The following is a 23,450-nucleotide window of genomic DNA, read 5'->3' on the forward strand; positions in this document are numbered from 1 at the left end:
CTGGGGCAGCCCCAGCCCTTGCGTGGGAGTGAGGGCCGTGGGGCAAGAGCCTGGCACCGCCCACACCTCCTCCCTGTGGTGCCTCCCTGGGAAGCTTTGGGAGGTGGTTCCTCAGGGGCCAGGATTGGAGGGGCCCTGGCCTGCAGAGGAAGGGGTGGTCCCATGAGGTGGCTGAGCCAGGTCCAGTGGGGCGAGGCAAAGGCTGGCATCAGAAACGTCCCTGGGCTAGTGGGGGGGGCAGTTCCTGGCAGGCAGCCCTGATCCAAAGGCCTGGCTGCCAGCTTCCGCTTGGGCTGGCAGGGGACAGGCAGCTGGCCACTCAGGCTCTGAGCTGGCCTGGGCACTGTCGGGACAAGAGGGCCCCCTTAGGGGCCTCGAGTGGGAAGGCCGAGGGCACTGCCCAGTCCACCCATGGCAGTACAGCTCTGCCACCAGTGTGCGTGCCGTGGGCTCCCTCTGCCTGCTGGGTGCCAAGTGGGTCAGCACAATGTCCCAGGACACCCGTGGTAAGAGGGTGTGCAGAGCGGGGCTGGGGGAGGGCAGGGCAGGCCACTGGGTTAAATTTAGTGTGGCAGTGCAACTGCCCAAGGTCCACCTGCCGCCCAGCCGCCCTATGGGCCCTGCTGCCAGGGGGCGGGGACAGGGCTGGTCCCACTTGGGGCCAGGCCCATATCAACCTGTGCCCCAGCCTGGGGCCAGAAGGGCAGGCTGCAGGCCGCAGTCTCCGTAGAGCCCAGGAGAGCCAGGTGAGAGGCGCGGGGCGGATGCAGTGCTGGGAAGCTCCTGCAGCCTCTCCTAGCCAGCAGGCCCGGAAGGAGCTGAGCAGACAGGCCAGCGGCTCAGGGCCGCTCCCCAGCCTCACATGCCAGCGGCTGGGGGAGGGCCCCGCAGGGAGAGCCCTCAGCTTCCAGCAGGGCTGTGGGCCACTTCAAGGGCCTATGCAGCTCTCCGGGCCTGGGGTGTGGTCCAAGGGCACGCGGGCAAAGGGCAGAACAGCCACCAGGGCAGCTGCCCCGTCCCCAGCAGGCCTTGCAGCCACCAGCCCCTGGAGGGGCCGGATGGACCCTCGTGTCTGAGCTGCTTGGCTGGCCCCCTCCCCCAGCTGCTCTCAAGGTTCTGGAGGCCTGGCCTGGTTTCCTAGGAGACCAGTCTGTTGGCCCAGGCCAAGATGGGGGTGCCGAGAGGCCCCGGCGCAGTCCTGCTGGGGTAAATCTCCAGAGGCCAGCTGCCCTCCAGGGGGTTGCCCCGCCCCTTTCCCTCTTCACCCCTGCCCCCTCTGCCAACCCCGTGGGCCCTGGCCTCAGCCAGGGTCCACACGTCTGGACCCTGAGAGCACTTGGGACCGTCTGTCCTCGCCCCCCGCTGTGGGTCTCCTGCTCCCGGTCATGGAGACACTGGGCGGCTCTGGGCCTTGCCCAAGTCCCGCCTGCTTCCTCACCCACTCCCTCTGGCTCCTGGGCACAGCACTGTTCCCGGGCGGGGCCAGGCCGGGCCCCAGTGCCTCCTTCAGTCCTTTCTGTGGGGCCAGCAGGCTGCGGCGAGAGTGCGTGCCCTGCTTACCTGAGCCAGGCTCCCCCGCCCCAGTCCCGGCCCACCGACCCTGAACCCAGCGGCATCCCTGTTTCTGGGCGCCCAGGCTGCCTCCTGAGCCCGCCTCCTGCCTGGTCTGGGCAGGGTCATGGCCTTGAGAGCAGGTAAGCAGGGCCAGGCCACGATGAACGGGCGGAAGGAGAAGGTGCTGACGCTGGGCAGCATGAACCCCTGCGTGCGGAAAGTGGAGTACGCCGTGCGCGGCCCTATCGTCCAGCGCGCCCTGGAGCTGGAGGAGGAGCTGCGCCAGGTATGGCCGGGCCTCACAGCTGCCCTCCAGGCTGCACGGGGGCAGCAAGGTCTGCCCCAACCCGAGGCACGTGGGGCAAGGGTCTGCAGGAGGGATAAGGCCCCGTCTCTGCCCCCTGCTGTCCAGGGCGTGAAGAAGCCCTTCACTGAGGTCATCCGAGCCAACGTCGGGGACGCCCAGGCCATGGGGCAGAAGCCCATCACCTTCCTGCGCCAGGTGAGGTTCCCACAGGGCCCCGGGCCCCGCCCGGCCAGCCCCCGTGTGCTGGCCTCAGCACGTGGTCCTCCCAGGTCCTGGCCCTCTGTGTCTACCCGGACCTTTTGGGCAGCCCCAACTTCCCTGAGGACGCCAAGAAGAGGGCAGAGCGCATCTTGCAGGCATGCGGGGGCTGCCACCTGGGTGAGTGCCCACGAGGGGCAGGGAGACGGTGCACCTGCCCGCCGGATGGGGTACCTCCCCTCACAAAACTTCCCCTTCCTGTGCTGCCGCTGGGCCCAGGGTCTTACACCTTCAGTGGCGGCATCCAGATCATCCGCGAGGACGTAGCGCGGTACATCGAGTCACGTGATGGAGGCATCCCCTCGGACCCCGACAACATCTTCCTGTCCACGGGAGCCAGCAACGCCATCGTGGTAGGCGGGGGCCCGGGCAGGAAGGCCCAGGGGACGCGCGCGGGACAGGGGGCGGGAATGTGGCCTCGGGCCAGGCCCACCTCGTCGCCCCCTTCCCCTGCAGACGGTGCTGAAGTTGCTGGTGGCTGGCGAGGGGCGCACGCGCACGGGCGTGCTCATCCCCATCCCGCAGTACCCGCTTTACTCGGCTGCGCTGGCCGAGCTTGACGCCGTGCAGGTGGACTACTACCTGGACGAGGAGCGCGCCTGGGAGCTCGACGTGGCCGAGCTACAGCGCGCGCTGCGCCAGGCGCGTGCGCGCTGCTGTCCGCGGGCGCTGTGCGTCATCAACCCCGGCAACCCCACCGGTGCGCCGCCCCGCCCGGCCCCGCCCCGCCCCGCCCCGCGGCCCCGACGGGCACCCGGACCCCGCCCCCACGGGAGAGCAGTGCGCGCCCCCGGCTGACCCTGGGCGCACGCGCTCCCGCACCCCAGGTCAGGTGCTGACCCGAGAGTGCATCGAGGCGGTGATCCGCTTCGCCTTCGAGGAGCACCTCTTCCTGCTGGCTGACGAGGTGCGGCGCAGGGGTCCGGGGCCGGGGCCGGGGCCGGGGGCGGGGGCGAAGGGAGCGCCGCCCGCCGTGACCGGCCGCTGCCCACCCAGGTGTACCAGGACAACGTGTACGCCGAGGGCTCGCAGTTCCACTCGTTCAAGAAGGTGCTCTCCGAGATGGGGCCGCCGTACGCTGCGCAGCAGGAGCTTGCCTCCTTCCACTCCATCTCCAAAGGCTACATGGGCGAGTACGTGCCGGGCGGGGCTGGCGGACCCTGGCCACGACCTGGCGCCCCTCGCCGCGCGGGCGCCCCTCGCGCCGGCCCTCCCCAAAGGCCGCCGTCGCCCTCGCAGGTGCGGGTTCCGTGGCGGCTACGTGGAGGTGATGAACTTGGACCTGGCGGTGCGGCAGCAGATGATGAAACTGATGAGCGTGCAGCTGTGCGCCCCCGTGCCGGGCCAAGCCGTGCTCGACCTGGTGGTCAGCCCGCCAGCGCCCTCCGACCCCTCCTTCGCGCAGTTCCAGGCGGTGAGCGGCAGGGCAGCAGGCAGGGCAGCGGGCGGCGGCGGCCCGGAGGCGCAGCGTTCCCCCGGCCAGCGCTGATCGGCCCTTCCTGTGTGGCCGCAGGAGAGGCAGGCGGTACTGTCTGAGCTGGCGGCCAAGGCCAAGCTCACGGAGCAGGTCTTCAACGAGGCTCCCGGCATCCGCTGCAACCCGGTGCAGGGCGCCATGTACTCCTTCCCCAGCGTGCACCTGCCCCCGCGCGCCGTGCAACGCGCACAGGTCAGGTGGGGGCGGGGAGGGGCCGGCGGGGGCAGGAGGGGCTGGCGGGGTCCATCCTGACCCGTCTGCTTCCGCCCCAGGAGCTGGGCCTGGCCCCGGACATGTTCTTTTGCATGCGCCTACTGGAGGAGACCGGCATCTGCGTGGTGCCTGGGAGCGGCTTCGGGCAGCGGGAGGGCACCTACCACTTCCGGTGAGCCGAGCCCCTGCCCTCGGCCCCGCCCCTGCGCTCCGTCCCACCCCTCCCCCACTAAACTAGCCCCTTTTAGGATGACCATTCTGCCGTCCATGGAGAAGCTGCGGCCCCTGCTGGAGAGGCTGAGCCAGTTCCACGCCAAGTTCACCCGCGAGTACTCCTGAGGCCCCGACCAGGGTGGGGCGTGCTGGGCCGCCCCTGAGCTCACCGAGCGCAGGGCCCTGGGGTGTCTCTGGAACCCTCTGGACTTGCTGCTGCTGCCTGGGGGCTGGGCCCCTGCCTCTCCACAGGCCCCCAATAAAAAGCTGTGAGACAGCCCAGCTTCTGGGGGGCGGCTTTGTGTGCCTCAGTTGGAGTGCTGCCCTGGCTGCCTGGGCGAGCTGGGGGTCCCAGCCCAGAGTGGCCCCAGCTAGCGTCCATCTGGCCCTCAGACACCAGTGCCCAGCTGCGGGGATCGATGGACTCAGGAATAGACGAGCACAAAGGCTGAGAAGGGGCTGCTGTCGGCCTGTGCCTGCTCAGGGGGCTCCAAGGCTGTCACAGGTGGGGTGGGGTTTGAGTTACGGCTCTCGCAGGAAGGGGTCTCTCCTCAAGAGTCCTGGGAGAGCAGCGGAGATGTTAAGGCCCCACCTGGTGGTGCTGGAAGAGAGGGAAGAGGGAGCGGATGGGAACCCTCTGCCCGTGTGGGGTTTTAGTGGTGGAAGGCGTGGGGAGGGGCTCCGCGGGCCTGAAGCCAGGGGGAGAGGCTAAGAGGCACCTGGGGAGAGCATGGGCAGAGGGGTCGGGCGGGGAGTGGGCCGGCGGCCTGTGTCCTGGGAACATGGCCTGTGGGACCTTAGGAACGAGCTGCCCCTGGCTTCAGCAAGAGGTGCATTCACTGGTGGCCTGGGCCGGCTCAGGGTGAGGCCGGCTCAGGGCTCCACACTCTTGGGGGCAGGACCTGTCCGGGACCTGGTGGGTCTGCGCAGGCGTCCTTGGGGTCCTACTGCACCCCTTTCTTGGGCCTCAGGAGTGCCCTCCTCGGGGCAGGACAAGAGGTGGCTAGTGCCCCACTAGGGGACCCCTCGCGGGGCTCGGCTTGGACACTGGGGCATGTCAAGGGCAGCCTGCGGCCCTCTGAGGTCCCTGGCTTGGGGAGGATGCCGAAGCCACAGCAAGCTGGCTGCAAGAGTTCAGAGGCTCACCCTTCCAAGGAGGCTCCGCAAGCCGGACACGCCAGGAGCCCTTTTGGAGAGTTAGGGTCTACGCAGGTTGAAATCCTGTTTACCAGGACCTCAGTGTGGGCTCGTGGGGGAATACAGCCCCTGCTGGTGAAAACAGGACCGTCAGTGCCGTGCTGGGGTGGGGTGGCCCTTTTCCCCCTGACCACAATCCTTATACAGAAGGACAGAAGTTGGAGGTGGGGCAGAGGTTGAGCGATGCCAGGGGTCGCCGGCCCTGCCAGGAGACGTAGGACAGGTTCCCCCGACGGAGTCCCGGCGGCGCGGGCCCTGCTGACCCCTTGACTTGGGACTTCTAGCCTCCAGAACTGGTCGCTGGAGAGCTGCTTGAAGGCGCCCCGTGTGCGGCTGTCACATCTGTCCAGGACACTGGGAGGGGCCCTATCTCGGGGGCTGGGGGCCGGGTCTGGCAACCCTGTCCCGGCGACCCCGGGGGAGAGGCCCGGCGGCGGGCTCAGCTCCCTCCGCGCCGGGGGCACGCCGTACCTAGGTCAGCCGCGGGGGGCGCCAGAGGGCCCCGGGGCCGGGCGGGCGGCGCTCTAGGCGCGCGCTCTGCTCTGTGGCCGCGACGCTGCGGCCGTTCGGGGCTCCCGCCGGCCGAGGGGCGCTGGCGCGGCGACGGCGGAGGAACCGGGGCAGCTCCCGACCCCGCCAAGCCCGCTGGGAGCCCGGACCCCGCCCCGGGAGGGCGGGCCTGAGTCCCAGCCCGGATCCATGCCGAGCTGCCCGCCGACGGCGTCCTGAGCGGACCTTACCCGTCAGACGCCACCGGAACGGCTCCGCCTGCGCCGCGCCTGAGCCTACTCCGCGGAGCGCGCCTGGATCCCGCGCGCCCCCGCCGGCCATGCGCGGGAAGCTGCTGCCGCTGGCCGGCCTCTACCTGGTGCAGGGCCTGCCCTACGGGCTGCAGTCGGGGCTGCTGCCCGTGCTGCTGCGGGCCAGGGGCCTCTCGCTGACGCGCGTGGCGCTGGCCAAGGTGCTGTATGCGCCGTGGCTGCTCAAGCTGGCGTGGGCCCCCCTGGTGGACAGGCGGGGCTCTCCGCGGGCCTGGCTGACGCTCAGCACGGCCGCCCTGGGCGCCGTGTGCGGCTTGCTGGGGGCGCTGCCTCCTGCCGAGGCTGGCCAGGCCGGGCTGCCCAGGGCCGTGGGGGCGCTCCTGCTGCTGCTGAACCTGGGCGCGGCCGTGCAGGACGTGGCCCTGGACGCCCTGGCCGTGCAGCTCCTGCAGCCGGCCGAGCTGGGCCCCGGCAGCACGGTGCAGGTGGTTGCTTACAAGTTGGGTGCGGCGCTGGCGGGCGGCGGGCTGCTGGCCCTCGTGCCCACCCTCTCCTGGCCTCTGCTCTTCATGCTCCTGGCGGCCACCTACTTGATGGCCGCGGCCCTGGCCTGGGCCACACCAGCCCTGCGAGAGCAGCCGCAGCCTCAGCCCTCAGAGCACGCCCCCCTCCCGCTGCACCTTCAGGCCCTGCTGGCCGTGCCTGGGACCCTGTGGACAGCTGGCTTTGTGCTCACCTATAAGCTCGGTGAGCGAGGCCTCCAGCCAGGGCAGCAGCAGGGGTGGGGAGCATGGCATGGGGCTGCCCCCTTCCTCGTTTTTGCTGGCTGTAACAGGCCCCATCCCTGACAGCCAAGGCTCCGGGCTTCTCACTTGTCCTTGCCCCAGCTCCAGCGCTGCTGGGCTGCAGCCATGGGCCCTCAGCCCGGTCTCTCCTGCGCTACCCAGCCTGCTGCGGCTGGTGGCCCAGGGTGCATGGCTCAGGAAGGATTGGCAGAAAGAGGCGGTGACCGGCAGGGCAGAGTGTGGACAAGGCTTCATTGGGGAGGAGGGGTGCCCCGCTCATGGTCTCCCCTCCAGGTGAGCAGGGTGCTGGCAGCCTGTTCCCGCTCCTCCTGCTGGACCTCGGTGCCTCCGCAGCAGAGCTGGGGCTGTGGAACGGCATCGGCGCAGTGGCCTGCTCCATCGCTGGCTCCTCCCTGGCTGGGGCCCTGCTCGCCAGGCACTGGTGAGCCTTGCCTGCCCGTCCCTGCCCCCCCCTGCTCGCTCTGCATCCCCTGACTGGCCACACCTCCCCACCCCTGCCAGGCAGCCCCTGCTTCTGCTGAGGCCAGTGCTGCAGCTCCGCCTTGGGGGCCTGGCCTGTCAGACGGTCCTGCTCTTCCACTTGGATGCTGGCCTGGGACCAGACGGGGTCCTGAGAGGTGAAGGGCCTGCTGGGGGACGGGGGAGGTGCCGGGCCCTGGGCCCTGCTGACCACCACTCTCCCAGGGGCCGCCTTGCTGAGCCTGTGTGTGCAGCACTTCCTGGGGGGCCTGGCCACCAGCATCACCTTCACGCTGATGATGCGCTGCAGCCAGCACGCGCCCAGGACCCTGCAGGTGAGGGGGTGGGAGGAGGAGCAGGCTGGCCAGGTGCCATGCAGGCCCCAACCTGATGGACTCCCCCCCCTCCAGGCCACCCATTATAGCCTCCTGGCTACGCTGGAGCTGCTGGGGAAGCTGCTGCTGGGTGCGCTGGCAGGTGCGCTGGCCGACGGCCTGGGGCTGCGGCTCTGCTTCTCCTCCTTCCTTGCGCTGTCGGCCCTGCCCATCCTGTACCTGGGTCTGGCACCCGACACCCTGGCCTGAGCGGACGGCCAAGCTCGCCAATAAAGCTGAGTGTACTGTGGCAGGTGTAGTGTGTGGGGTGCACGCAGGTATCCCCAAGCCACAGGTGGTGGCCGTGCTTGAGGCTTAGCTGGGAAGCAAACTCTGCAAGCAACTTGAGCACCTTTTATTTTGTGTCGTGAGGCCCTGGCGCCCCACCCTTGCCAGCTGGCTTTGCCTGGACCCCTCGTCCCCACACGGGTCATGCCTGCCGTGCCACGGAAGCCGGCAGGCCGTCAGCGGCCCCAGAGCAGGATCTCCTCGGTGGCCAAGCCCACCAGGGCGTGGAAGCTCACGTGCAGGTACTTCCTCCAGAAGCGCCGATCCCGCCCGTACACCTGGGCGGGGTAGCAGGGGCTGCCTGCGGGAGGGTCAAGGCAGAGGTCCCTGAGGACTCCCGGCTGCTCTGGCTCTGGCTCTCCCCGCCCCGCTCCCCCAGCCCCTCACCAATGCCATGGAAGATGCGGGCCACCGCCCGGCCCGTGAACCTCTCCTCGGGCCGCAGGGACAGGAGCAGCCGGACGTCGCGGCGGGCCTGGTCTTCCCAGTCCTGGAGCTGTAACGGCAGGCGGGCAGGTGGGGCCACGCCGTGGACAGGCCGGAAGCTGCCCCACGCCCCCGTGCCTGCGGGGATGCCAGGGCCCATGGCCACCCTGGCTGTGGAAACCCTGCCAGGCCGCAGGGCCTCGGGCTCCTCTTGCGGTGTCCAGCCAGGGGTGTGGGCTATGTCCCGGCCCTGGGCCAGGCGCCCTCGGTGTCGTCCCCCTGCCCCGTGCTGGGAGGTGCTGCCACTCACGCTGGCCTGCCCGGGCTCCAGGCCCTGGCCGCCCCCCGAGCCCTCCTCTGGCTCTTCCTCCTCCTCAAAGTAGCGGCCCAGCAGGGCCTTGAGCCTGGCGCTGCGCTCCATGTCAGGATGCTCCAAGCAGGGCCCGCAGCTGGGGAAGGCCACGCTGGGGGGGAGGCGCCTGTCAGTGCTGGGGCTAGGGGCCCGGGGGCTGGGGGCCGGGAGGCCGGGGACTGGGGGGCCCGGGGGCTGGGGGCTGGGAGGTCGGGGACTGGGGGGCCCGGGAGATTAGGTGCTAGGGGTCTGGGGACTGGGGGGTCAGGGGTGCTGGGAGGCCAGGGACTGGGGGGCCTGGGGGCCGGGGGGGCCTGGGAGACTAGGTGCTAGGGGTCTGGGGACTGGGGGGTCAGGGGTGCTGGGAGGCCAGGGACTGGGGGGCCTGGGGGCCGGGGGGGCCTGGGAGACTAGGTGCTAGGGGTCTGGGGACTGGGGGGTTGTTGGGTGCTGGGAGGCTGGGGGGTCAGGGGCGCTGGGGGGCTGGGGGGCCGGGGGCGCTGGGGGGCCGGGGGCTGGGGCCTGGGAGCCTCTGCCTGTACCTGTGGAAGGCCTGGAAGACCCGGCGCAGGCGGGCCAGGGCCTCGCGCTCCCTGGCTTGCACGCGGCCGTGTAGGAGTTGGCAGACCTGGTCCCTCTCCTCGGCCGTCAGGTCCCCGGGGCAGCGCAGGTGGAAGGCCAGCTCCCTGAACTCCACGCGCACCCCCGTCCCGGGCTCTCCGTCCCACTGCAGCTGGCGGAGAGCCCGCCGCACAGGGGCCAGCTCCCAGCCCATGGAGTCGGCCAGCTCCACCACATCAAACTCCACGGAGCTACTGCCCGTGCCCAGGGGTGGCTGCCGGGCCAGGCATGCGGCCAGGGGGGGACACCTGCGCTCAGAAAGGAAGGGGTGTGTGGGGAGTGGCCCAGCCCAAGGTCTGAGCTCCCAGCCTGGACAGGTGTGCTCACCTGCGGGCCAAGGCGAGGAGCTGGGGGGCACCCCCAGGACAGCACAGGCGGCACTGGGCGTAGACAGGAGGCAGCAACTCGAGCCAGCGCTGCGGGTGCAGCTCCAGGTAACAGAGCAGAGTCTCAATGGCTGGGGGAGAGCAGGACTCAGGGCCTCCTGCGCCCGGCCCCCTGCCTGGCCCCCCGCCCGGTCCCCCATCCCCTGCCCGGAGCCTCACCCTCCTCCGGCATGTCCAGGGCCTGCACCAGCGGCTGCACCGGTAATGCCCGCTCGTGGCCCAGGCAGGCCCTTCGGGGGGCTGGGGTCGCGTCCTGGCCGCTGGGCTGCTCTGCCTCCTGGGGGGACGTGGCTCCCTGGGCCCCTCCCTCCCTCCCTGGGGGCAGCCTGGCACAGGCGCAGAGTGGGAAGACGCGCTGCACCAGCTTCTTGACCGCGAGGAAGTCCACGGTGTCGGCATGTGCGTGTCTGCGCAGCTCGCACAGGTCCTCGCCCTGCGGGAGGCGGGACACAGCTGTGAGGAGGGCTCAGACGCCCCCGGGATGCGGGCGGGGGAAGGGCGCCCACCTGAGGCCGCAGGAAGAGGTGGCAGTGGGCGGGTTGCCCGTCGCGCCCCGCACGGCCCACGGCCTGCACGTAGCTCTCGAAGCTCGCGGGCAGCCCCAGGTGCAGCACTGCCCGCACGTCCGGTCGGTCCAGCCCCATCCCGAAAGCCACCGTGGCCACCACCACCCGCAGCCGGCCCTGCATGAAGGCCTGCTGCACTCGCCGCCGCTCCCGGCTGCCCATGCCTGCGTGGTACGCTTCAGCCGTGGCCTCGCGGGCTCCACCTGGGGAGGGACCGGCAGGTGGGCGGGGCACGGGCGCTCGAGTGGCCGCGAAGCCGCAGCCCGAGGCCGCCCCCTCACCTCCATGACCCTGAAGGTCACGCAGGCAGGTGCGCAGGAGCGCGGCCACGCGCTCTGTGTCCTCGCGCCTGTTGCAGTAGATGATGACAGAGTCCAGGGCGCGGAAACGGTCGCCCTGCAGAAGTGCCACCAGCGCCTGGGGAGAGCAGCCAGTGTGGGCGCCGGGGGCAGGGCCTCTGCCGGCGGCCCCGGGGTGCGCGCAGCCCCACCTGCTCCGGGTCCCTGTCCATGGACACGGACAGGTGCAGGTTGGCGGGGATGGTGGCCAGGAGCCCGCGGGGGCCCAGCTCCTCAGCCACGCCCAGGTGCTGGCCCACGTCCCGCGCAGTGCTCCGTGTGGCAGTGGCCGTGAGACCCAGGAAGCAGCGCACGCCCAGGCGCTCCCGCAGCACCTGCACGGGCAGGGGCTGATGAGGACGCTGCCCCGTGGCCCCAGCTCCAGCCCACCGCCCACGCTGACCCTTGGGGACCACACCTTGCAGACACGCAGGTAGCGAGGCCGGAAGTTGTGGGACCACTGCGAGAGGCAGTGGGCCTCGTCGATGCAGGCGAAGGCCACCGGGGGCAGCTGGCCGAGCCGTGGGAGGCAGGCGGGACCCCCCGCCCCCACCCCCACCAGTGCTTCGGGGGACAGCATCAGCACGTGGACCTTGGCCATCTGTACCTGTGGGAGACCGAGTCAGAAGGATGGCCCCAGGTGCTCGCCCGCCACCTACCACAGGCCCCCTCACCTTCTGCAAGACTTTATCCCGCTGCTTCGGGGTCATGCCCGAGTGGACACACACTGCCTTCAGGCCCGGGGGCAAACCTGCCACCTGCAGACACAAGGGCCCCGCCTGCCACCAGCTGTCCCCAGGCCTGCCCCTTCCCTAGTGCCCCAAGCTGCTGCCACCCCTCTCCCCAGGGTCTGTGGGGAAAGGAGATCTGAACTCTGAGCCTGGGGTCCTTGGACTAGGGCATGAGAACCAAGGGGAGGCTGGACACAGAAAGGTGGCCAGACCAGCCTGAGAACACCTCCCCCTTCCCGGGGCTGCTGCCCACAGGCCAGCTGCAGAGCGGATGGCGCGTGGGTCAAGGGCAGCTGGCGCCTCGTAGCTCCAGGAGCATGCTGGGGGACAGGAAGTAGTGGCCAAAGGGAGCTGTGGCTGCAGGTTTCCACCCTGTCCCAGCACCTGGGGCCCTGCCCCCGCACACCTGGTCGTCCATGAGCGACAGGAGAGGAGAAATGACCAGTGTGAGGCAGGGGCTGCGCCGGGCATAGAGAAGCGCCGGGAGCTGGTAGCACAGCGACTTGCCGGCACCGGTGGGCAGCACCAACAGCGTGGACAGGCCTGCCGGTGGTCAGCAGCAAGGGCTGTGGCAGGTGCCCTCGGCCCCCGGCCCCTGCCCGCCCTGGCCCCGCCCGCTCACCTGACAGGATCCGCATGACAGCACGCTCCTGCCCGGGCCGGAAGGCTTGGTGTCCCAGCTGCTCCAGGGCCTGGAACACCTCTGCCGGGGTCTCTGCGCCCAGACGTCTGGTGACCCCTTGCCCGGGTTGCCCCGCTCCCTCCACAAAGGCCACGAGCTGCCCCATCTGCTTACCTACCACCTGCCCCGAGGGCCTGGGTGGGTAGAGAGGTGGCACCGTGGGGTGCATGCGTGGTGGTTCAGGCTGCTGGTCAACCTCTCTGGCTGAGGCAGGCAGCGCTGCAGGGGGCGTGGGGGCTCTGGGCTGGGCGGTGGTAGTGCCAGCAGGATGGTCGGGCTCCTCCTGGGCCCGCTCTCCAGAGGGCTCACAGGAGGCAGTGCCTGTCCTGCAGGCCACTTCCTCTAGCGTGGGCAGGGCCCGCGTGTCGGCCTTATCCCCGCCATCTTCCCGGGGGGCTGGGGCAGGCTCTGGGACAGGGAGGGGGAGGCTGGTAGGGCCTTTGGCTTGAGCCCGCCCCCCAGTGCTGGCCTGACCCACCCCTGGGGCGGAGGCCTCACCTGGTTGGGGACACTGAGATGCCCAGTGGCCGGGCTGCCCACAGCAGAAGCAAGAGTCCTCGCCCGTGGCTCTGGACTGGCCACCCCCAAAACACTCCCCTTTCTTCTGCCATTTCTGTTTCCACACCTGGGGGCCACCAAGGCAGGTCATGATGGGAGGCGGGGGACCAGGGGAGGCCCTGCTGCAGGCAGGACGCAGCTGCCTCACCTGCCTGCGGAGGCGGCGGCCCTGCAGGGCTGGGCCCCGTGCGTAGCGTTTGTGCTTCAAGTTGAGCCTCACGTAGTTACCTCTGTCCTGGGGGGCTGGCCTAGAGGGCACACGAGGGTGGGCTTGGGCACTCAGCAACCCCCGTCCCAGCTCGACTTGGAGGCTACTCTGGCTAGGGGTCGGGGCTAGGGTACCTGGGTGAGGTGGGGTCTTGGAGAGACTGAGATGGCGGCTCCTTCACAGGCCCCCCCTTGGGCTCTACAGGCCCAGCTTCCCCAGGCAGGGGTCCTGCTTGGCTGCTGTCCTGCTGGGCCTGCCCAGCAACCCCTCTGGGACCCCCACTCCATCTCCGCTTCTTGCTTTGCCTGTGGCTGGGCTGCGAGCTCCCTCCAGGGACGCTGGTGGCCGGCAGGGCTGGTGCCTCTGGGTCCCCTGAAGATGCCTCAGACACCACGCTGGGGTCAGGGCTGGCCAAGGGCTGCAACTCCTGCTCATGGCTGCGCTGCTCCTGTCCACCCAGGTGAGGCCCAGAGGCCTTGGGGATCCCCAGCGAGTCGGGGGCCCCTCCGTGACACCGCTGCAGCCAGCCGGGGTCCAGGGAGCTCAGTCGCAGGCTCAGGGACAGCTGCAGCTGCTGGAGCCGGCCTGGCCTTGGCTGGGGTCCTGGGGGCGGGAGGGGCACCTCACGGGGTTCTTCTGGGGAGGTGGGAGCAGCAGCTGCACCTGGCAGTCCCTGGGGCGTCTCAGAAGGGGTGCTCTGCACAGGCCTGGGTGTGCGGCTCAGAGCTGGGCCAGCCTGGGAGGGTGAGGACAGAGCAGCGAGCAGGGGTCAGGCCCAGGGCTGCTGACCCACCTGCAGCTGTGTCCCCACTCCCAGTGACAGGCAAGGGCAGAGAGAGGGGCTGGAGCGAAAGGAAAGCTGGAGGCAGCTCAGAAGACTTGTGTTCTGGCGGGTAGGTCTCGCAGGGGTAGGGGTTAACCTGGCGACCTGCCCACTGGGAGCCCCTGACCTGCAGCGCGTTCCTCAGGTTGGCTTTCAGCCTCTTTCCGTAGTCCTGCGCAGACCCCCGCGGGCTGGGTTCTGGGATGGGCTGACGCCGAGGGGTGGCGGCCCGATTCAGGTGCGGCCCCCAGCAGCTGGGCTCCCGCGCCTGCAGGACAGGGTGCTGGGCCCAGGGCTGGGAGAGGCCCGGGGTGGGGGGAGGCGTCCCCACCCTGCCCTCCGGGCTCCTGTCACCCCGCCGTGGAAGACTGATTGGAGGGCTGGGGAGACCTGCCAGGTACCTCCTCGGCCGCCGCGGGAGGCGCCTGCTCGGGGCTGCGGGGCGGGACGCCGCCGGCCGGGGTCAGGCCCTTTTTCAGGGCGCGGTACTCGCGGTAGAGCGCTGGCGGGGAGGGCGGGGGTCAGGCTGCGCCGGCCCACGGCCCCCCGCCCCGGGCCCCCCGCCCCGGGCCCGCGCGCTCACCGCGGGTGTCCTCGGGCGCCTCCTCCACGTCGCCCTAAAGAGCAGCACGTCAGCTCGGGACGCCCCCGGTCCCCGGCCCCCGCCCCAGGCCGGGCCGCCCGCACCTGGCCAGGCCGCCGCCCGTGACTCCGCCGGAACGCGCGCTCCCACGCCAGCAGCCGCGCGCGCACGTCCCGCAGCCGCTCCATGCGGGCCCCGCGCGCCCCGCGCTTCTCCCGCCGCCGCGCCTCTCCCGCCGCCGGCCAATGGGGACGCTCGGCGGGGGCGGGGCGCCGGGCCGAGGCGGCCAATGGGCGGCGCCTACGTCATCGCGGCGCGCGGTGGCGGGCCAAGCTTCCTCGGCCGGGCGCGCGGGGGTCTGTCTCCGCGCCGCCCGCAGCCGCGCTCGCGGGCCCTTCTTCGCCGGAGCGAGGCGAGGCCGGCGGTTAAGGTGACCCCGAGCTGGGGCGCCGAGGCGCGGGCTCCCCGCGTGCCCCTGCCCAGGCCGCCGCCTTCGCCGTCTCAGCAGTCGGGAGGGATGATGCCCGCCACCGGGGTAGTTCCGAGGATGCGGTGCCGGGGGCTCCGAGTCCTTGCGGCAGCGCCGACACCCAGGCCTCAGGCAGGTCCCGGAGCACTTCGACAGCCTGCGCGCGGCTTGTGTGTCCTCCCCTGCCCAGGCCTGAACCCGTGGGTTTGAGATGTGCGCCCTCAGCATCAGCTCCCCAAGGAGGCGGAAGGTGTTTAGTCGAGGCACGACTGGGGCGGGCGCAGGTCCTTCTCTTGCTGTAGATGTCCCAGGGTCTCTGGTATTGGCGGCGTTCACGGCTGGGGTTAGTAGTGAGGGCTTGAGTTTCTCAGACCAGGTTGTCTGGACTCTGGTGTTCCTTGGGGCCTGGTTCTCTCTGCCTGCCCAGTTCTTATTTAGCTGTGTTTGTGATTGCAGCGTTTTTCTGCTACGCCACAGGGAATCCAGGGGAGGCCGGCATGCACGGCAAAGCAAACCAGCGGGGCTGGCCTGGCGAGAACTGGGGGTGGGGCTGTGATGTGGCTGCTGGCCCGTGGAGCATCCCACCCCTCCCAGTGCTGACCAAGGCACTCAAGCTGCTGTGTGTGCGCATAGCAGGTGGGGGCAGAAAATAGGGTTTCTGATAGATGGCTTTGTGGTTTGGGAGGTGGGGATGGTAGCTCCAGAAAAATACAATGGGATGTGAAAGTCACAGCACAGCAGGCAGACGACTGCTCATGCCACACAGTGCATGTTCCCCCAGAGGGAAGGGACTGGGCTGCAGCCTCGTCCTACACTACCACTCCACCCAGCCCAGTGCCAGGTCCACATTAAGGGCCCGGCGGTGCAGTGTCGTCCCATGAGCGCCTGCTCCATGCCTAGCTTTGTCAGCCTCAGCCACTGGTTCCCAGAAGGGGAGCCTGGCCAGGTGATAGCTTGGGCTCTCCCCTCTTCCCAAAGGTCCTTTGCTGCAGGTGGCCACCCACTCGGCCCAGCACCACGCACACGCGGCAGGGGGTCCAGTGTCAGCCAGCCAGCCGCCTGCCAGGCCTGCCTCTGTTGTGGGAGCCCTTTCCTCTGATTTTCAAGGGGATTTTGTGGGCAAGAAGACAGCTGTGCTGCGTGAGCCTGTGCGTGTGTGACCCACGCAGACTGCGGTCCTGGGGCTGGCGGCTCGGCTGCACACCCCACAGCCTCTGCAAGTAGGGCCGCCTGATGCGCCCTCAGGCCCTCCCAGAGGTGCAGAAAGGATTCCTGTGGGGTTAAGGAGAGGTTGGTGCTGGGGCATCCATGAGGCTCTTGTGCCAAGGTAGCTAGGACCCCACCCCCACTGTAGCCCACCCCTGCCCCTGGAAGCGCGTGCTGCAGGTGCTGGACACGACGGGCCTCCCTGCTGATGGCATGGAGCGGGACCCTGGTGCCATGAGCATGTGGGGCTGCACAGCAGCCATCGCCCGCTCCCACATTGCCCAGCAGTAGGGGGGCGGCCGTGCCGGCCAGCGCCTGTGCGTACCCACCCCTGTGGAGTGCGTGTGAATCTTCACGTAACTCGTGCTTCTCTGCGTTCCTGCGGGAGGTGCTCCACAGTAGCGTGGACAGCCCGCTGCACCCTTGCTACCGGGACCTGCAGGCTAAGAACCTGCCCATGCAGAACACGGTGGCCCTGCTGCGGCTGCTGGACACAGGCTGCCTGCTCTGTGTGGACCCGCTTCAGCACCCGGGCCCTCGTGACTTGTCCATCGTCATCCCGCATGTGGTCAGGTTGCAGTGTCTGGCCAGCCTGCGGCTGCACTATGCTCACTGAAACTTGCTGCAACTCTGGACAGCGAGCACAACTTTTACTTCCTGGCCCATATGGGCCACTTTGCTTGTTCAGCATGGGCTCCTTGCCATCCCGGTGGCTGGAGCAGCTGCTCAGGTGAGCCACCTCACTGCTGCCTGGTCTGCCTGTGACCCCTCCGTCTCCTCAACGTGCTGCAGAGACCCCTGGAGAGCCTGGAGTTGGCCTTCTGTGCCCTGCTGCCCGAGGACCTGCGCTTCCTGGCGCAGAGCCTCATGCTACCCACCTCATGCTACCCACTCAGGAAGCTGGACCTGAGTGGCAGCCAGCTGCGCCCTTCCAGAGCCTTGTTCAGGCAGCGGCAGCCACGCTGCTGCACCTTGAATTGACTGAGTGCCCCCTCACAACCCCCAGCCGCTGGCCACGCGGCCTGTGATGATACGCCGCGCCAGTCTTCACTACTCGGACTCTACAGCAGCCCACTGTCCACGGTGGGCCTCGAGCTGCTGCTGCGGGACTCGGCAGCCCAGGCTGAGCTGCACACGGGGTGCACCCCTTCCTGGTGGGTTGCCACGAGGGTCTGCCCTGGCGGCCGCCTGCCTCTGTCCTAGTGGCCTCCACAACGAGAAGTTGGCCCGCGTGGAGGCCAAGCTGCACCAGCTGCTGCTGGCCTTGGGCCCTGCCCACTTGCTCTGGAGCACTGACCTCTGCGGGCCTGACCACTTCAGCCCATCACTGCTGGGCCATCCCACAGCCGGGGCGAGAGGCTCGTCCTCCCCTCAGGCACGCAGAGCTGCTGAGGGGCTCCAGCTCTGGTGGGTCCACGCAGCCTGGCTCAGGACCCTGCGGTCCCCTTCCCCACCCCAGCCTCCTGTGTTCTCCAAGTGTCCCCCGTGGTTTGGCCAATGCACCCCCTCCCCACTGCGGCTTTGTGTGGGCCCAGGGCCAGGCTCAGCTGGCGCCTGTGGGCGGCTGTCCCAGGACCCAGCGCTCGGAGGAACACTCTTGGAGCTCAGCGGGAAGCCTCCAGGTTCTCAGAGTTCCTCTTTCCCATCTGCTTCCTGACAGCCAGATGCCTTCAGGGGGTCGGGTTCTTGTGGCCTTGCTGTCTCAGCCCTGGGGGTGGCCAGTGTCCTGCTGCCACTTTAGCCAGCCTCGTGCCTGGGCTCCGGGGCTGAGGCTTCCTCGGGCACGGATGCGCAGTGTGCTCAGAACGTGACTTTGTGTCTGCTGTTTCTGTCCTGATGAGCCTAGTGACCTGCCCCCATCTCTGGCCAGCCACTGGGCAATGACCATCGCCCACCTGCTGCCCTCTCCGCTCCCCAGTGTCCCCGCTAACCCGTGGCTGGCCAGTTCTTGCTACTCCGAATGGGCACCTATGCAGGCCCCCCAGCCGGCCAGGCTTGGGGCCAGACTTGGGCCCCTGCAGGGCACACGGGTGAGGATTCTGGAGCCGTCTTCTCCACAGGGGCTCAGTGGGCTGTTGGGGAGCCCCCCTGACCCCCCACCCCCTCCAGTCCCGTCTCTCCAGGCCTGTTCTCTTTGCCAAGGCCCCGCACACACGGCTCGGCGCACACTGCGCAGCTTCCACCCTTTACTGACCCGCGCGCCCGAGCAAGCGCGAGGCCCGGGGCGGGGGCGGGCGCCGTCTCAGCAGCGGCGCTCGTAGGCGGCCTGCGGCGGGAGCGGGAGGCCCTGCGCGGGGCCCAGGGCTGCGGGGCCGGGCGGGGCGCCCTCGGCGGGGGCGCGGTCCGGAAGTGGCGGCGGCGCGTCGGCGAAGAGCGGCTTGGAGCGGTCGATGACGAACATCTCGTGGCCGCGCTCGCCGCGGAGCTCCTCCAGCTGCGCGAAGGTGCAGGGCCCGTCCGAGTAGTCGTTGACGAAGAGCGCGCCCTCGCCCGGCGGCCCCGCCGCCTTCTTCCGCCTGCGCCGCCGGCGGCAGATGAGCGCGGCCAGCAGCAGCGCCGTGAGCGCCAGGAGCGCGATGGCCGCCGCCACGGCCGCCTGCGTGGCCAGGCCCAGCGCGCGGAAGGCCAGGCTGCCCGCCTCCGGCAGCGGCTCGTGGCTGACGGCGCCGGCCGGGCCCGGCGGGGGCGCCAGGCGCTGCCGCTGCTGCTGGGACAGGTTGACGCGCAGCTGGAAGGGCACGCGCGCCGCGCCGCCGGCGTTGGAGGCCTCGCACTCGTACCTGCCGGCGTGCGCCAGGGTGATGTTGGTGAGGAAGAGCATGCCGCTGCCCGTGTCCGAGGCCCCAGGCCCGCCCCGGCCCGGCGCCTCGCCTGCTGGCCGGGCCTGGGCCCGCGGCCGGCCGGCGCGGGGCTGGGCCAGTTTCCTCCAAGTCACCAGGGGCTGCGGGTAGCCAGCAGCCTGGCAGGCAACGCGCAGGTCCTCCCCCAGGCTGGCCGTGGCCTCCGGCGGCTCCACGCGCACCGAGGGCGGGATGCAGACCAGGCTGCTGCCGGGGACGTCCAGGAGGCTCTGCAGTGCCAGGCGCGGGGGCTCTGCGCACACGAGCTTCCTGTCCCTGGAGCTCAGCAGCCGCTGGCCTCCCTCCTTGATCCAGGCACCCAGCCAGTGCAGAGCGCAGTCACAGCGCCACGGGTTCTCTGCGGGGGGGGGGGGGGGGCTCAGGGGGGGCTCCAGCACCCAGCCTGTGTAGTCGGCTGGAGCAGGAGCTGCCTCTCCACCTGCAGCCTCCTCACAGAACCCCAGGACTCCTTGGGGCGGGGGCAGCCTCCTTGACACCCCTCTCCCCTGAAGCTTTCTAATGCTTCCCCGCTGCTCTGGGAAAACCCCTGCTTCTCTGAAGTCCCTGCTGTGGGGCCACAGTTACCTTCCCCGCTGTGCTCCTAGTCCACAGAACCCCCCGCCCCCCCGTGCTGAAACCTTGCAAATCCTGCCAGCCTTTCCTCTGGGTGCCTCCTGGAAACCGGCCCAGTCCTGGCTGCTGCCTCGGGTCCCAGCCGTCGCCTGCCTGCCCTCTGATGGCCCCATGGAGTGGCAGGCCCCGCGCTCCTCTGCCCTGCTTTTCTCTGTCTTCCTCAGAAGTCCCTGAGCCATTTCCACCACACCCCCATCCTGCAGCTCAGAGCCACAGGAGCGCCTCCCCACCTAGGCCTGCTCCTTGCTGCACCCACTGGCCATGGCACACACCCTGGTCTGAGACCCTGTGTCCTTCGAAGGAAGTACCTGTGAGGCGGAGCACCTGCAGGCTAGCCAGGGGCTGCAGGGCCTCACGGCTGATGGTGCCCAGCCGGTTCCTGCTGAGGTCCAGCAGGGCCAGCGAGGAGAGCCCGGCCAGGGCCTGGTCCTCCAGCAGCTCGATGCTGTTTTGCTGCAGGTGCAGCTCCTGCAGGCGCTGAAGGAGGGAACACCTGATCACTGGGGAAGGGGTCCTGGCAGGAGGCCCCTTTTTATGTCAGGCCTCCACCTACCCGCAGCCCCTCAGACGAGCCCCTGCTACAGGCCCAGGCTGGACCGCTTGGCTGTGCTCACTGCTCCAACCCAGCAGGGCGGGTGGCAGCCCCGATGGGCCCCGCCCCCTGGGTCACCCCACTCACTGGCAGATGCAGGAACGTGAAATCCAGCAGTCGTGCCAGCTCGTTGTCCGCCAGGTAGAGCACGCGCAGCTGGGCGAGGCCGGTGAAGGCGCCACCGCGCAGGCCGCGCAGCTGGTTGCCAGTGAGCGCCAGCTCGAGCAGGCGCGGCTGCGCGCGGAAGGCGCTGGGCTCCAGGGAGTGCAGGCTGTTATTGTGCAGGTAGAGGCGGCGCAGGGCGGCGAGCGGTGCCAGAGCGCCCGGCTCCAGGCGCGCGATGCGGTTGTCCTGCAGGAACAGCGTCTGGGGCGCAGGAGGCGCTTACACAGCTGCACGCGTCTCCCTCCACTGGGCCGCCCCGTCCAGCCCTTCAGGACGCCCCCTCCCTCCGCGTCGCGGGGTCCCCTCGCGCCCGTTGCTCCAGCCCGTGGCCCGGCGGCTTCCCGCGGTGCCCACCTGCGTACCCGGCGGGATTCCTGGCGGGAGTGCACGCAACCTCTGGGCGCCGCACTCCACTGTGGCGCTGTAGCAGCGACAGACGGCCGGACAGCCTGCGGCGCGGGGCGGGAGGCCGGGCAGCAGTGGTGGCGGTGGCGGCAGCAGCAGCAGCAGCAGCAGCGTGAGCGCCCCCACAGCCATCTCCCGCGGGCTGGTCGCGGAGCGTGTTGCTGCGGCGTCCCCCTGAAACAGGTTGGCAAGCTGCCCCCTCACAATTGCGGCCGCTGGACCCCAGGTGGAGGCCTGCACCCTGGATCTAGTTTTTCTTTTTTTAAGTTATATATTAGTTTAAGAATCTGATAAAACTTTCCAGCCTTCTCCCTTCGTCAAGATTCGGGGCATCAAGTTCAAATGTAGAATTCCGATCTCATCGGGAGAGCCTCCCAGTTTGGCCTCCTCACATCCCTGCCCCTCCCCATGCACCCAGGGGCTTGCTGCGTGCACAGGTCAACACCTTGGCAAACAGACACCCTTTGGCCATCCCTCGGCTCTAGGGTGCAAGAGGCTGGTGCAGGTGACACAAGGGGGTTGGGTGACGTGGGCAGTGAATTCAGGGCTCCCCGTTACCCACACATGCACTAGAGAAGAGGAGGCCCTGGGCAGGTGTTCTCCAGTTCACGTGGACCCTCACCCATGGGGACTGGCACTGTACCTCCCGAGGCCCAGAGCGGAGGCTCCTCGTGTCCTCAGGATAAGGCCAGAGGGCCCCGACTGCCAGAGCCCCTGTCCTCACCCAACCCTGACCCGGCACTGGCTTCAGCCCTCTTGCTCCCAGAACTCACTGTCTGACCCCACCATGGGGTTCACCTGTTGGGGCCTGGAGGGGCTGCTACCCACAGGGGGAGGCCAAGGCACAGCTTAGTCCAGCCCTGCCCTCCACAGGGGGTGTGGCTTCTTAGGAAACTTGTCAGGGGATCCAGGGATGGCCACAGTGTGAGAGCCAGCAGGCCTGTGAGTTCGTGCTTCCCGTGCACCTGACCCCTGCAGGGTCCAGGAGGGGAATGTGAGAGGGGCCTAGGGCCGCCTGCTAGGTTGCCACTGTCACCGCCTGAGTGGGCAGGGGGAACGTGGTGTGTGGGAGATTCGCCCAGGCACCACTGTGGCTCTAGGGAGAGGGGCCTGGCTGAGAAGCCCTGCCTTCTGGAGCCAGGGGCACAGGACGCTGCCCCAGCCCGCCACCCCGCCTCGCCTGCCCCCTCTGAGCACCCAGTGCATGTTCCCTACGTGCTGGCGGTGGAGGAAAGGCGCCACGAGGTCTTGGCAGTGGTGCAAATCTTGCTTTAAATTGTTACGCGGTTATTTAAAGCGACTAGAGGTGAAAGATGGAAACTTAAGCACAGCAATAAAGTTTTTAATGGAAGAGCTTCAGCCCCACAGAGGCGTTCGGGGTCACAAGATGTGTGTGACCCTGTGAAGATGGGCGCATTCTCGAGCCCCCTGGACGTTTCCTTGAGTGCAAAGGACTGGCCCACTCAGCCTCCAGAGGTCCTTTGAAGTAAAGAAGGTTCTCTGCCTCCTCGGGACACAGGGCGCTGCTGCTCGTGAGGAACACCCACGGCAGGTGCACGGGGACCAGCCGGGGCGGGGATGAGACGCAGGCGGGAAAGGAGCACCCAGAAATCCTTGCCCAGCGGGCAACCTCCGAACCCGACGGGCAGGGGCAGGGCGGCCGCCGTCACCCCCCGGGGCACCCATCTGTGCGGCCAGGGCTGCAGGGGCAGGGGGGAAGCCCTGCGCCCCCGCAGCGCCGCTGTCTGAAATGCCCTTGGGACCGGGGCCCTGCTACGCCGCGGCCGCCCCCGCCCACCCCGGCTCCCGCGCGGGCCCGGCCGGGGCAGGGCGCGGTCTCCGCGTCCCGCACGCCTCCAGCCCGCACGCCCTGGCCGGTGCGCGCCGCGGTGGAGAGCCAGGCCGCGCCGCATCCCGCCCGCACGGCCCGGGTGACCTTGGGTCGGGCGCCCCTCACCTGACGGTCCGCGGCGAGCAGCTCCCCGTCGTGCCCGCGGCGGCCCCGCAGCGCGGGCGGGGGCGGGGCGGCTCGCGCACGCGCACTCGAGGCCCTGCGCGTCTTGCCCGGGTCCCGCCGGCCCGACGTCGTGAGCTTGCGCCGGCCTAGAGGACGCCCGGACTCGAGGCGTGGATAGAGAGGGGTGGCGCGGCAGGGGGAGTGGGAGCGGCGACCCCCACGCCTCCCCAGGGTGAGCCCCCGGCAGAGCTCCCCGGCTGGCGCGGGCGGCGGCAGCACCTCGGACAGCGCCGGGGAGGGGCCGCGAGCACCCTCCGCCGCGCACGCGCACTCCAGATGGCGCGTGCGCGAGCAACCCTAGCGGGGGCGGGGCCTGGAAGTCGGAGGGGCTGGTCTCGGTGGTCGAGGGGCGGGGCTGGGGGGCGCGGCGGAGCTCGGGAAGCGAAGGGGGGCTGGCCTCGGGGCTCGAGGAGTGGGGGCGGGGCTGGAAGGGCGGGGCGGGGCTGGGGGACGCGGGACTCAGCGCTCGAGGGGCGGGGCTCGAAAGGCGGGGCGGGGCTCAGGGGCTCGAGGGGCGGAGTCAGGCTCCGGGCTTGAGGGCTGGGGGGATGCGGGGCGGGACTCGGTGCTCGAGGGGGCGGGGCCGGGCAGGGAGGAACGCGGGGGCGGGGCTAGGCTCCGGGCTCGAGGGGCGTGGCTGGGCAGGAGGAACGTGGGGCGGGGCCGGGGCGGGGCCGGGGCGGGGCCCTCGGCTCAGCGCGGCGCGCCGGCGCGCAGCAGCGGGGCCAGGTCCAGGGTGAGCGCGCGCCGGCGGCCCTCCCAGCGCACGTGCGAGGGCAGCGCGGGCGCGCCGGGCGCGAACTCGAAGCACGCGCTGAGCTCGAAGGCCAGGGCCGAGCGCACCAGGCCCACGCCGCCCGCGCGCTCCGGCGCCGGGTGGTAGAGGCGGCCGTTGGTGGCCAGGGGCAGCAGGCGCTCGGGCTCGAAGGGCACGGTCAGGGC

The 23,450-nt window shown here is 70.0% G+C and overlaps 5 protein-coding genes across 10 annotated transcripts; 3 read left to right on the top strand and 2 right to left on the bottom strand.

Annotated features, from left to right (window-relative positions):
- Positions 1-49: 49 nt before the first annotated feature.
- On the top strand, positions 50-4,304 carry GPT (glutamic--pyruvic transaminase). Of its 2 annotated transcripts, none has more exons than XM_058276201.2 (12): positions 50-506; positions 1,675-1,840; positions 1,967-2,056; positions 2,131-2,239; positions 2,339-2,472; positions 2,576-2,819; positions 2,947-3,026; positions 3,116-3,252; positions 3,359-3,533; positions 3,633-3,788; positions 3,869-3,981; positions 4,058-4,304. In XM_058276201.2, the coding sequence occupies exons 1-12, from the start codon at positions 412-414 to the stop codon at positions 4,146-4,148; spliced, it is 1,590 nt and encodes a 529-aa protein (XP_058132184.1). In that variant the 5' UTR covers positions 50-411; the 3' UTR covers positions 4,149-4,304. The 2 variants fall into 2 exon arrangements, with proteins under 2 accessions (XP_058132184.1, XP_058132185.1); XM_058276202.2 differs by lacking the exon at positions 50-506 and adding an exon at positions 554-746.
- A 1,472-nt stretch (positions 4,305-5,776) lies between these two features.
- MFSD3 (major facilitator superfamily domain containing 3) lies at positions 5,777-7,869 on the top strand. Its single transcript, XM_004472046.5, has 5 exons — positions 5,777-6,727; positions 7,060-7,207; positions 7,288-7,403; positions 7,471-7,580; positions 7,656-7,869. The coding sequence occupies exons 1-5, from the start codon at positions 6,049-6,051 to the stop codon at positions 7,827-7,829; spliced, it is 1,227 nt and encodes a 408-aa protein (XP_004472103.2). The 5' UTR covers positions 5,777-6,048; the 3' UTR covers positions 7,830-7,869.
- A 90-nt stretch (positions 7,870-7,959) lies between these two features.
- Positions 7,960-15,201, bottom strand: RECQL4 (RecQ like helicase 4). Of its 5 annotated transcripts, none has more exons than XM_071208089.1 (21): positions 14,286-15,201; positions 14,182-14,215; positions 14,000-14,100; positions 13,726-13,866; positions 12,910-13,511; positions 12,716-12,815; positions 12,508-12,634; positions 12,124-12,228; positions 11,950-12,042; positions 11,734-11,870; positions 11,271-11,354; positions 11,015-11,203; positions 10,749-10,931; positions 10,540-10,675; positions 10,199-10,461; positions 9,852-10,125; positions 9,634-9,763; positions 9,228-9,554; positions 8,644-8,797; positions 8,295-8,403; positions 7,960-8,208 (listed from the first exon to the last, which is right to left on the bottom strand). In XM_071208089.1, exons 1-21 carry the CDS (start codon positions 14,367-14,369, stop codon positions 8,084-8,086), a joined length of 3,498 nt encoding a protein of 1,165 aa, XP_071064190.1. In that variant the 5' UTR covers positions 14,370-15,201; the 3' UTR covers positions 7,960-8,083. The 5 variants fall into 5 exon arrangements, with proteins under 5 accessions (XP_071064190.1, XP_071064189.1, XP_058132194.1 ...); XM_071208088.1 differs by having other exon boundaries at positions 12,124-12,417; XM_058276211.2 differs by lacking the exon at positions 8,644-8,797 and having other exon boundaries at positions 12,124-12,417.
- Positions 14,471-17,513, top strand: LRRC14 (leucine rich repeat containing 14). Its single transcript, XM_071207793.1, is given in 10 exon segments — positions 14,471-14,716; positions 15,986-16,193; positions 16,196-16,225; positions 16,228-16,482; positions 16,485-16,778; positions 16,781-16,849; positions 16,852-16,908; positions 16,911-16,991; positions 16,994-17,059; positions 17,062-17,513. Coding segments are annotated over 10 exon segments (1,758 nt in total).
- Positions 17,514-18,028: 515 nt separating this feature from the next.
- On the bottom strand, positions 18,029-23,196 carry LRRC24 (leucine rich repeat containing 24). The gene is made up of 5 exons (XM_012530475.3): positions 22,449-23,196; positions 20,441-20,665; positions 20,009-20,287; positions 19,638-19,806; positions 18,029-19,054 (listed from the first exon to the last, which is right to left on the bottom strand). Exons 2-5 carry the CDS (start codon positions 20,621-20,623, stop codon positions 18,099-18,101), a joined length of 1,587 nt encoding a protein of 528 aa, XP_012385929.2. The 5' UTR covers positions 20,624-20,665; positions 22,449-23,196; the 3' UTR covers positions 18,029-18,098.
- Between the last annotated feature and the right edge of the window lie 254 nt (positions 23,197-23,450).

The sequence above is a fragment of the Dasypus novemcinctus genome, chromosome 14 (genome assembly GCF_030445035.2).
Source record: "Dasypus novemcinctus isolate mDasNov1 chromosome 14, mDasNov1.1.hap2, whole genome shotgun sequence".
Taxonomy (NCBI): Eukaryota; Metazoa; Chordata; class Mammalia; order Cingulata; family Dasypodidae; genus Dasypus; species Dasypus novemcinctus.